At 46.8% G+C, this 12554-nt stretch overlaps 1 protein-coding gene across 1 annotated transcript; it reads left to right on the top strand.

The window, feature by feature from the left end:
• Positions 1–282: 282 nt before the first annotated feature.
• ISL1 (ISL LIM homeobox 1) lies at positions 283–9880 on the top strand. Its single transcript, XM_068990737.1, has 6 exons — positions 283–310; positions 1131–1320; positions 4006–4265; positions 6056–6342; positions 7578–7745; positions 9764–9880. The coding sequence occupies exons 1-6, from the start codon at positions 283–285 to the stop codon at positions 9878–9880; spliced, it is 1050 nt and encodes a 349-aa protein (XP_068846838.1).
• The last annotated feature ends 2674 nt before the right edge of the window (positions 9881–12554 follow it).

Raw genomic sequence — 12554 nt, 5'->3', positions numbered from 1 at the left:
GAGTTGGAGCAGAGAAGTTTGAGTAAGAGATAAGGAAGAGAGGTGCCCGAGCCGCGCCGAGTCCGCGCCGCCGCAGCGCCTCCGCTCCGCCAACTCCGCCGGCTTAAATTGGACTCCCGGATCAGCGAGGGCGCGGCGCAGCCGGGCAGCGGGCTCTCTCAGCCTTGGCACCCCCAGGGGCCACTGTTTCCCACTTAGCCACAGCTCCAGCATCCTCTCTGTGGGCTGTTCACCAACTGTACAACCACCATTTCACTGTGGACATTACTCCCTGTTACAGATATGGGAGACATGGGAGATCCACCAAAAAGTAAGAGGCGATTTTACCTTGTGGGGCTCGGTGTGCTGTTCTTGTGCGGGGGTCTCTCTCAGGCACGGGTGCCAAGGGCTCTTTGGAGTTGGAGTCATTGCTTGGAGAGAGAGAGAGAGAGAAGGTGGCTTTTTCTTGTTGCCGCCACGCCTGCATGCTTGCTGTCGGTTCCGATCTTCGGGAAACTGATCGTACCTTGTGTTTGAATTCGCCTGCGTGTCCTCCAAAACCTTAGCCTTCCGGTGCTAAGCGGCGATTTTCTCCCTGGGACTCCGGAGCTCTCCGAGAAGGTTATTCTGTTGCAAAGATCTGCCAGCACGTACAATACCCGGAGATGTGAATTAGCATTAGACTTGCAAAAGAGAACGAGTGACAACTGTATTGATGTCTGCTCTTGCTAACAATATCCAGTCCTATGTGCTATTTAAGAGCGTGCTTCATGGAAAATATAGACATCCCTGCGTTCACTTAACGCTTCTAGTCAAAACCTTTTCTTTGACTTGACTTATCCATAATCTTTCCCAATGATTATGGCAAAGAGGGAGGAGGGAGGGAAAAGAAATAACAAAATGAACGGGTTTGATTGCGTGCTAGGCTTGCAAATGCAGACTATTCAAATCTGCATTTTATATATATTCCACCTCCTTTTAAAAATGAGTCAAGGTTTTGATGGCACACTTCAATTACCATCCCAAAGTGCAATACTCTTAAAAAAAAAAAAAATTCCCAGAGTACGCCCTATAAGAGAACGACACTAAAAGTGTGTTTATCTCTGTAGGAAGTAAACGGTTAGTCAATCATGTATTTATTTTCATTTCAGAAAAACGTCTGATTTCCCTGTGTGTTGGTTGCGGCAATCAAATTCACGATCAGTATATTCTGAGGGTTTCTCCGGATTTGGAATGGCATGCGGCATGTTTGAAATGTGCGGAGTGTAATCAGTATTTGGACGAGAGCTGTACGTGCTTTGTTAGAGATGGGAAAACCTACTGTAAAAGAGATTATATCAGGTACGCCATTTATACCGTTTACTTCATTTTGTGAGAGTCCCCTTCCTCTCCCCATTCGTTATTTATTATTTTGTGTGGCTTTGTCTTTTGCCAGAGTATGCCTTAATGGGTACTAGCGTGCAGAAAGAAGTTACTCCTGTAAAATGTAATACGTAAATTAAACTGTGCAGTTCATTTTACTTTTCAGAGGAAAAAAATGAGACTCAATGTAGTGGTTTTCATAAATAATGTGGTTTGAAGCTTTAATTGCTCTTTGAATTTGTGATGCTGAAATTATTTTCCTGTTACCCTCCCCTTTCCAAAACAAACTTTAAAAATTCAGGATGGATAAGTTGGGGTTTCTAAACTTTTTTTAAAAGGTTGGATTTTATTCTATCATACAGTGTTTTTCCTTTTTATTTTATTAGTAACTTCCAGATTCTCTGAAGACGTCAATGCAATAGGTAAAATAAAAGTTTGACCTAGACATGTTTAAAAGTGTACTTTGCAAGAGCAAATAGAGGTGTTGCCCTTTATTTTTGGGTAAGGGATCCTTGCTTGGAAAATTTAAAAACCAACCCAAATATTCTCTGTAAAAACCACCCGGAGATTTAATCTTTTTAAATATTAACCCTTTGGTGACATCTGACTGTCTTCTTATCTTATCTGAGCTGATGAACTAGACAGAGCAGATCAAATTGCCCATCATCTGTCTATGAACAATCACTATATTTAGATAATTGAACAGCTTCCTTTCTCACATTAAAATCTGGTTAACTGATAAAATGAGCGAATTGCCCATACTGACAAGAATAAAATCACATAAGGAACGTCCTGAGTTTTTTTCTTTCAATTTATTCTGCATCTAAACTTCATGCATTGCCAATCTCAAATTTTCTCAGACTTGTGTATACATATGTCAGAAATTTTATTTTCTGCCTAAGGAAGGAAGTAGAATTTCCAAAGAAAATATTATTGTTTTAAACACAAAACAGAAGAGATAACACCTTCATTATTACATTGAATAATAAAAATATTATCTTTAAAAATAAATTGTCTAGTGGCTATTAACAAGTAATTAGCTTTGAAAGTTACAGAGTTTATGGAGCTGAGAACTTAAAGTTTAGTTAGGATTTAAGTATGCAGTTAACGATTTTTTTTTCCCCTGCTCACTTGGTGTTCAGTATTTTTTCTTATTTTCAAACCATGAAGTGGAGAGCATAATTTTAGTAGATAAAGGTGAACAGTGCAGGGGGAAAAAGTTTATTAATACTTCGGTGATGGGAGAGGAGAATGAGAGCCAAGAGGGGAAGTGGGGAGCTGGAGGAAGGGGGAGGGATTTTCCCAATTGTTTGGTCACAGGCAAGGTAAAGTCCTCATCCTATGAAATGGCAGATCTCACATGGAGTAGGCGGAGGGAAGGAAAACTTTTGAATCTACCTTCTAACCTCTGACAAATGAGCCGTTTTCAATTGTTTACTTGATTGGTGTATGAGCTCCAGATTCTGGAGAGGGGGCCACTGCTCCTGTGGGGGTCGTGTTTTGCTCAGCTGTATTCAGACGTGCATGTGCCTAATTCTGCATACATGCTTGTGGAAGGAACCAATTGCTTTTACCTTTTCTTCTCCACTCTTTCAACTGTGTGTGTGTGCGCGCGCTTGCCTGCGTGCAACTGTGTGTGTCCCTTTGAAATCCTGTAGTTGTAAGAGAACAGACTGTTGAGATTTCCCGAAACCTTTCTCCCCTTGGGGGAGCGAGGTTCCCCCCACTGCCCCTCTTTGTGTGGGTCTTTGCCTCTCCTCCATTCTCTCTCTTTGTAGGAATGCCCCCGCCCTGGTTATTAGTGATATATGGAGAGGGGGCCAGGGCAGGGCCTCTAGATGAAACCTGCAAGGATTGTCTGTTGGTAAGGAAAGGTGAGCCGCAAGGAAGACTTTAGAAGTGGGTCTTTTCATTTTTCTGGCAGGTCACGGTTCTCAGACAGACAGAAATAGAGGTAGATACTTAAGCGACTGATGGAAGGAACCCAAGCAGATTAAAATAATAATAAGAGGAAGAATGGAGAGGAAACTTTTTGGTAACATTGTTGCCTGAGGAAACAATCTTTAGCTGGGGAAACAGCAGTGGGCTCCTGATGCAGAAAGGACTCTGGAAACCCTCAGATGTTTCATTTTGTTCTAATGCCTGTGCATTTGTGTACGTTCTGTGGGGTGACAGTCTCATTGCCCAACCTCATGTTCTTTTGAAAGGAGGATACAGGTTGCAGTTTTAGAGACGTTTCTAACAGCAGGAATTGGGGGATAGGAAGGTGAAAATGTGGGACCAGTGGCTCCCGGAATTCACCCCGGGATTCCTTCCTGCCAAGAGCAGCAAGAGCCACCCGGGTACTGGTCGCTGGAGCAGCCGCCCAGGCTTCCAACACATCAAACATTTCTCTCCAGTTTGGACTGGGCATTCTCAACTAAGAGGTACAGACCGACACACAGAGGTTCATAGGCAAGGGAAACGGAGCGGGAAAAGAGAAATCTAATCGTTTCCATCCTCCCGTTCCCAACTTGCCTGCTAATGCTGATTTCAGTGTCTCAGGGCGGTGTGGCCGAGGTCACCAGCGACCCTAGACCCGGGGCAGCGCCTGCCTGAAGTGACTCCCTCTCTCTCTTTGCTTCCCTCCCTTCCCGGCCCGCTCCCCATCCCACTCCCGCGCAGGTTGTACGGGATCAAATGCGCCAAGTGCAGCATCGGCTTCAGCAAAAACGACTTCGTGATGCGCGCGCGCTCCAAGGTGTACCACATCGAGTGTTTCCGCTGCGTGGCCTGCAGCCGCCAGCTTATCCCCGGGGATGAGTTCGCGCTGCGGGAGGACGGGCTTTTCTGCCGCGCCGACCACGACGTGGTGGAGAGGGCCAGCCTGGGCGCCGGCGACCCGCTCAGCCCCTTGCACCCGGCGCGGCCGCTGCAAATGGCAGGTACTCCTGGGAGCAGAGGGAGGCCCTCCTCGGGGAGGCCGGCGCCAGGCGAGGCCCGCGCAGCGCCGCGATCTTGGGACCCACGCGGCGGCCGCTGCAGCTGCCAGTTAGACGGAGCGTTCTGGGTGCGGTTTGCACAGTGCTTCCCTCTTTTTGCGGCCAGGTCCCATGCACTCAGTGTCTCCCTTGACTCTCCTGGCACACCTACACTACACGTCTGTGTGTCTGTGTGGGTGCCCGCGAATCTACACCGCTTGTTCATGCATGTATACACACGCCCAAACAGTACTTCCAGTTCACCTTGGCCTCCAAACCGTGGCTTTCTGACAACGGGCTTCAGCTTCCCTCCAGGTATTCTCTGCGGCTGCCTAATTAAAGGGGTGGAGCTCTGGGTCCCTGGAGCTTCCTCCTTTAACCCAATGAAGGAAGCTCGAGTCAAGTTAGACCCTCAATTCCTTTTCCTTGCCAACTGCCCCACACTCCAAAATATTTTTAAAGTGTATCTTCATCCCTTTGTGAGACAGGGGACCTAAAAAGATACAGTTTTAATAATTGCAAGCCTTCGCACAGAGCCGTCATTTAAAACTGTCAACAACCTAATCTGCAGTAATTGACTTTTAAAGGGAGCTTGCCTCTTTAAACCGTTCATTCTACTTGATTTGGTGAGAATTTCATCTTCGGGCCTGTTGCCGTGACACCGAGTTGACCTCATAGGTGTTGACCTGACCCCGGGGGTCCCGGAAAAATGCAAGATTTGTAACACACAGATCTGAGGGCCCGTGGCCCAGGAAGGAGAGTAGAAATAGAACAGGGTTGGCCCAGAGTGGGGGCCACAGGTAAGAAGGCCGACAATGTTTCCAAACCTGCCTTCTGATCTTGAATGGAACTATCCCGGTGTATTTTTTAAAGTATCAATCTGCCCGGAACCCTGATGGTGAAAAATCTACAGCTCTTCCCGCTCTGCTTTTCTGGCAGAATTCTGTCGAGGGGATGGGAGGGGTTATGACTTAGCTTGCAGGGGAGCAAAGCCAGTGGTGGCAACTTCTGTTAGTGCAACCTGGACTCTGTTGTGGAACACGTAGAGTATTGGGAGGGGGTCAGGAGCATGCCCCAACTGTCTTTTCTCTAGAGGCCGGGCAGCTCTAAAGAGTTTCGGTTTTCCTTTTCTGGGGAGCAGATAGCATCGGGAACCGTCTAGGTAGATTTAGTAGATCCGGGTAGAGTACGAAGGATCAGAAGCTGGAGAGACGGCCGAAATACCGAATTTCTTTATCCTCTTGGCATAACTGCCCTCTGGGGACTGAAGTTCAACGCTCTGCGGCAGAATTCTTCTCTGCCTTAGTTGCAGACATCCCACGGGGGTAGTGTGTCTCGTTGTCACTGGGTGTTCTGCCTTTCCTTCCCTTGTAGGGCCTGTGAGTTGGGGGAGGGGAACCTGGGCCCCATCTGCGTACTAGGAAAGGCGAGAAGGGAGGAGAAACTAGGAAGAACGATGCCACCCTTGCTGTGAGCCGGGAGACAGAACCTGAGAGATGCGCCCCTTTGCTAACTCCGCCGTGTTGACTCGAGCAGGGGCGGAGGCCGCTTTCTTGGGTCCAGACTACTTAGCGTTGACCTCTTAAGATTAGAGAGCGAGATTTCATTCTCCCTTTTGCGTCCCGCACCCCCACCTCTGCCGCCTCTGCTTTGTCTGTCGAGGTCGCAAAGCGCTGGCCATTGTCCCGTTTTCCCGGATCGGCGCGGGCAGGCGGGCGGCCCAGCCCGCGCTCACCGCGCCCCTTGCCCCGCAGCCGAGCCCATCTCCGCCCGGCAGCCGGCCCTGCGGCCCCACGTCCACAAGCAGCCCGAGAAGACCACCCGCGTGCGGACTGTGCTGAACGAGAAGCAGCTGCACACCTTGCGGACCTGCTACGCCGCCAACCCGCGGCCCGACGCGCTCATGAAGGAGCAGCTGGTGGAGATGACCGGCCTCAGCCCCCGTGTGATCCGGGTCTGGTTTCAGAACAAGCGGTGCAAGGATAAGAAGCGGAGCATCATGATGAAGCAGCTCCAGCAACAGCAGCCCAATGATAAAACTGTGAGTGGCCCTGGGCCGGGCAGGGGGCTCAAGGGGGAAGCGGAGGAGGCGTGCGTGCTGTCTGCCCAGATGGGCCGGCTCTCTCTCTCCGGCTCCCGAGCAGGAGCTGGCCCTGGCGGCCCCTCACTCGCAGCCGCACCCCGGGGAGAGGCCACCACCCCCGGCCCTCCCGCCAGGGCCCCAGCTGCTCCAGGAGGCCCCTCCTGCGGGTTGGAGGCCCACCCGCCCCCAGCCCACATGGGTGGGCTCTCGAGCCCTACGGTTTCGCACCCCTGCCCCATCCCAAATCGGGAGGGCAGTCGTCCCCACTGTGGGCAGAGAGGCCTTGAGCTGGTTTGCCAAAGTTCTGGTTATCAGTTACTCAGACACCCGAGGGGAGGAAGGGAGGAATCCTTGCTTTCCTATTTAATCCAGGGTCACTCTGGGTGCCCCTTGGTGGGAGGCCTGCTGCAGAGCCCCCAGGCCAGGAAAGTCCCCAAGGTGACCCATGAAAATAGGACACCCTCTGCCCCAGGTCAAGCCCAGGTCTCCAGAGATGTCAGGCCCCTGGCATCCCTGGGCCAGGACAGCACCCACCAGGCAGGCCTCCTGGTTAAGTTAAAGAGTTGGGGTTTTTTTGTTTTTTTTTTTTTTAAGCTTTTCCTTTTTACTGCTTAGGCCCTATTTTTAAATGCCATAAAGCCTGCTGTCATTAAATGTGGCAGACCAGCCAAGCCTGGGCCAGGGCACTTTCGAAGTTGGTTAGTGCATAACAGCACAATAGCCGCCAGACCCAAATGCTTGGAAGTGGGGGTTGGCTCCTAGAGAATTACCTGGAGAAAATCTAACCAAAAGTCTGATTCACTGAAACTGCCCAGAAAACCACCATGTCTAGAGGCTGAAGAGAGGCCCATGCTGCTCCAGCTTTCTGCTAAGATGCTGTGGTTTGGGCAGGCAGACAGGGGAAACTGAGATGACCACTGAATGTAAGGGGAAAGAAGAAAGTTCAGACAGCATTTCACTTCCTAAGGTTCAAGCATAGCTAATAGCTCAGCCCACAGAAGCAGAAAAACAAAACATAATAAAACTAAACTGAATCCTGGCTAATATCCATAGGTGCAGCAGATTAACTGAGTCAATAAAGGCAACTATATAGATAAGATAATACCAGGGTATATTTGTTTAGCCTGCATAGACAATGGAGGGAGGGAGTTTGCTCATTAACATGTTGGGTTTGGGGGGGTGCCTATTCACAGAATATCCAAGGGATGACAGGAACTCCCATGGTGGCTGCCAGTCCGGAGAGACATGACGGTGGCTTACAGGCAAACCCAGTGGAGGTGCAGAGTTACCAGCCGCCTTGGAAAGTACTCAGTGACTTCGCCTTGCAGAGTGACATCGATCAGCCGGCTTTTCAGCAACTGGTAAGTGTCAGCTCCCAGAGTGGGGAGGCTGAATCTCCAAAGAAAGGAGATTCTGATCAAACTGTCACACAATTAAAGATTCTGGGAGTATGGAGGGGGCCACTCTAGCCCTAGGGCTGGGGAGAGCCAAGGGAGGCCTGATGGAAGGAAGGAATGCAAGGAAAACAGGCCTCTTGTGAGTCTATTCTATGAGACTTTGTAATTTGACCATTTATGTTGAATTTTTTATCAATCAGGCCTGCTCTTAGGGATTAGCTTCAAGATACCTAACTCACTCGACACATGTGGGAAGGGGTGTACTGGGTTGCAGCATCATACATCTCCAACTTACAGAGTCAAAAGGGACATTAGAGATCACCTTGGCATTTTGATCAGCAGCTAGTAAATAGACTCCTTCCTCAGCTCCTAGAGAATGATCTTGTTAAGGCCCTAAATCAAGGTGATTATAATAATAATCAGTGTTGTGATACATAATCAATTTTATTATCAATGGTTAGCGGGCACCCATAGTTGGAATTTTCAAACATATCAATAAAGAGTTCAGTTATACAGAGATATGACCGATGCTTTTTGTAACTATATCCCTTTCTGGGACTGTATCTTAATCTAAAATGTTGGACTGCTTAAACATTTTTTTAGGGTATAAATTCAAATAGCATACACAGTCATATTCTGTGGGGCATGTATAGCAAAAGTAACCAGAGTTCTATCAATCAGATAAGAATATAAAAGCCTCTCTTAGCATTAATGTTTTACACATCCAGAGAAGAGAAAATCAACTCACCTTTCACCTACAAAAGGTTTAAGGGTAAAGATAACTAAGATTATTAAGTTATGTCCTTGTGATATGACATGTTCACAAGGCTTTTTTTTTTTTCTTAAATAATAAACAGCCCTATAGAATCTTGTTCTATAAAACATGATCCATCATAAAAACTTGTTCCCTTCTTTGAAAATAAAGCTTGAATTGAGGTTAGTATTTTACCCTCACATTTACCTGGAGGGCATTTTCTTTCTTTGTGGCCACAGTTCGGTGATGGACCACAGGCAGTGCATTAAAAAGGGTTTGGCCCAGGTGTCTGTTTGCAAATGGGCCAGTCTTAAGGAGGCAAATTTGAAAAGTCCCTTGACCGTCACAGTGGGAAAGTTCAATAAGGTAGGAAGAAAGGTAGACCCTGGAATTGGGAAAAAGAGCTGATTTTTAATGTCACGCTAATCTTGCCAGTTATTTGGATCATAGAAGGCAGGTAAGGGGAGGTTTCAGGGCAGCCAAGTGTTTGCACCTTCTGAATCTTTAGTGTCAGCTGAGAGCAGCCAAAGAGTAGGGGGGCAGGGGGTGGGGAGTGTTGAGAGCAGAGTGGAGAAGAAGGTTTACAACAGCAACAGAATACTTTGGACTTAAGAGAAGGAGCCAGATATTTATAATGTGGGTGACGTTATAATATATGGGTCTCCTCTCGGAAGGAAGAGCCTGATTGAAAGAGAAAAAGAGGCCAAAAGGCAGCAGGACCAACAAGAAGGAAGAAAGCCCCTGCTGTGAACTCTCTGAGGAGTTAATCATTGTTCTCTGGAGCCTTCTCTGAATCTCCCGTCACAGGATCTAAGCGTTATGTTATGGATTTTTCAACTCGAGAAGAGAGGCTTTGATGCCTGGAGACTGAGAACTCGCCTGCTCCCAGGGCAACATGTAGCCGGCAGGATAATTTTATTTTCAGCGTGCATGGTAGAGTTGCAATGCCATTTTACAGTGGGAAACACATTTGTTCTTAAATAATTTAATGCAACATAATGTTGGGAATTCAGTTTCATTTAAAACAGATCTCTTGGAAGATGGGAAAGTGAGAGGATTTCTTTTCTTTTTTGTTTCCTTACAGGTTTTCTTTAAGCCTGTTAAAATTCAATTATATATGCGGATATCTCTATATCTATCTGTCTACACACACACACAAGACGAGTTTATAATCCTTTTGTGAATATGATCATAGCCTCCTTTATTCATATCTCAACCTTCTGTGCAGGTTAATTTTTCAGAAGGAGGACCGGGCTCTAATTCCACTGGCAGTGAAGTGGCGTCGATGTCCTCTCAGCTCCCAGATACACCTAACAGCATGGTAGCCAGTCCAATTGAGGCATGAGGAACATTCATTCAGACGTATTTTTTTTTCCCTGTTGGAGAAAGTGGGAAATTATAATGTTGAACTCCGAAACAAAAGTATTTAACGACCCAGTCAATGAAAACTGAATCGAGAAATGAATGCTCCATGAAATGCACGAAGTCTGTTTTAATGACAAGGTGATATGGTAGCAACACTGTGAAGACAATCATGGGATTTTACTAGAATTAAAACAGCAAACAAAACCCAAACCCAACATAACGCTATCCAATGACCTTAGGAATACTGAAAGAAAAAAAAAAAAAGACGTTTTTGAAACGTAGAGGATTTATATTCAAGGATCTCAAAAAAAGCATTTTCATTTCACTGCACATCTAGAGAAAAGCAGAAATAGAGATTTTCTAGTCCATCTTATTCTGAATGGTGCTGTTTCTATATTGGTCATTGCCTTGCCAAACAGGAGCTCCAGCAAATGAGCAGGAAGAGAAACTGGCCTCTTTGGCTGAAAGAGTTCTTTCAAGAAGGTGGAGCTGCTTGGTTTGCGATGTTTTTAGTTGACTTTAACAAGGGGTTAATTGAAATCCTGGGTCTCTAGCATGTCCTGTAGCTGATTTCTTTTTGCCTTTTGCCCCTCCCCCCTCTTTTTTTTGAGATCCATCCTCTATCAAGAAGTCTGAAGCGACTTTAAAGGTTTTTGAATTCAGATTTAAAAACCAACTTATAAAGCATTGCAACAAGGTTACCTCTATTTTGCCACAAGCGTCTCGGGATTGTGTTTGACTTGTGTCCGTCCAAGAACTTTTCCCCCAAAGATGTGTATAGTTATTGGTTAAAATGACTGTTTTCTCTCTCTCTGGAAATAAAGAGGAAAAAAGGAAACTTTTTTTTTTGTTTGCTCTTGCATTGCAAAAATTATAAAGTAATTTATTATTTATTGTCGGAAGACTTGCCACTTTTCATGTCATTTGACATTATTTTTTGTTTGCTGAAGTAAAAAAGAAAAAGATAAAGGTTGTACCGTGGTCTTTGAATTATATGTCTAATTCTATTTGTTTTGTCTTTTTTTTTTAATATTCTGTGAAATGAAAGCGCCATATGTAGAATTATATCTTCAGGACTATTTCACCAATAAATGTTTGGCATAGATAAATAAATAAATGCAATGATCCAGGGTCCCTCTTTTATATGTTTACAAGTTAAGTCATTAAAATGTCTGAAATTAAGGACTGCATGTGAATGGGGTGAACTGACATACAATAGGTGTGATATTTTATTGCAAATAGTTAAGGTGGAGCTTGCAAATTTGCATTTCAATAGTTGGGGAAAACTGGTCGGAAGCTTATTAACTCTCAGCTGTGATAATGTTATTGGCTTTTAAAAAATATCCTCAGTCCTTTCCCCACCTTTCTTTCCTCCTCTTCTTGCCCTACCCTCCATCCTATCCCATGCCACCCCACCGAAAATAGGAAGAAGGTCCTGCTTAAAAAGGATTTTGATCGAGTCACTATTTTTATCTTATAGTGCTTTCTACCAAAGTCGCCTGCTTGGGATTATTGAAATGACCCATATTTCAAGTATAAGCTCTCGCTAAAAGAGAGGCTTTCTGCCTAGCCAGTGAAGTATGACCATTATTTACCAGTGGAGGCTGTCAGCCGATAGAGAAATGCTGCTTTATTTGCGCAGAAGACCAGGCCAAAAGAGGGGAGTTTTCTCACCAATTCCCAGACGAGCCAGCGTGGGTCTTTCCTTGCCTCTCCCTCCCACCGCCGCTTCCAACTGGTTTCCTACCCGCCCCCTCCCCTTCTCTCTCCCCCAACTCCGGTCCCCCAAACCTTAGGAGGGTGGTGGGTTAGGGTGGAGAAGCGCTGCGGGGGCTCGGTCGGGAACTGCCTTTTATGGGCAGGGGTCCGCGTCGCGTGCTCCACCGCCCTGTCGGCGGTCTGAGTTTCGTGGACGTGCGCGCTCACACCTTTCCCGCTGGCATTGAGCCGCAGCTCCTGTGCTAGAGGCAGAACCCAGGGACAGAGAAATGGCCTTGCTGGAAATCAGCAGGCTTCTCGGTTCGTTTGCGGGTATAGAGCCAGGATTTGGGGGTCCACCCTGTCCGCTCTGCTCCCCCCGCCCCAGCATGATACCCTGGCTCTTTAGAAACGGGATGCATTTGTACGCGCGAGTGTAATGCCTTTTTAAACATCTGACAACTCGTAATAAACACGAAAGCTAACGTACTCTCATCGTGTGTCTCGTGGCGTGTGCCCCTACGGACCCTTGGCGATTGGGGCAGAGGCCGGGCTGGAGACGGAAGAGCCCCGCGGCTCCCCACCTCTCAAGTCGCTTTCACCCGCTCCAAACCTGCCGCAAGTCGGGAAACGAGCTTCAATTAGGCTTTTGTTTGGCCTCGTTCTACATAACGGGTTAATTACAGGCTCTAACGTGGGGGCAGAGAGAAAACAAACTTTGCATTGAAAATGCTACAGTGCATTAGACATGCCCGTTGATTACTTTGATTGTTGTGTCTAATTCTTGACAGAGGGGTAATAATTTGGCCGGCAGTAATAATGGTTTGTAGTCATCTGTTGAGAAAAACAGGAGTTATGTCTTATCTCACAGGGATCGAGAAAGGCTCCCCCCCTCCTTTTTTTTTTTTTTTTTTTCTTTTCTTTCCTGTCTCACTCCTCTCGTTTCTTGCACCAAA

This window comes from Capricornis sumatraensis, chromosome 18 (assembly GCF_032405125.1).
Source record: "Capricornis sumatraensis isolate serow.1 chromosome 18, serow.2, whole genome shotgun sequence".
In the NCBI taxonomy this organism is placed as follows: Eukaryota; Metazoa; Chordata; class Mammalia; order Artiodactyla; family Bovidae; genus Capricornis; species Capricornis sumatraensis.
The sequence above is the reverse complement of the archived record's forward strand: the minus strand, read 5'-3'. Positions and strand labels throughout refer to the sequence as shown.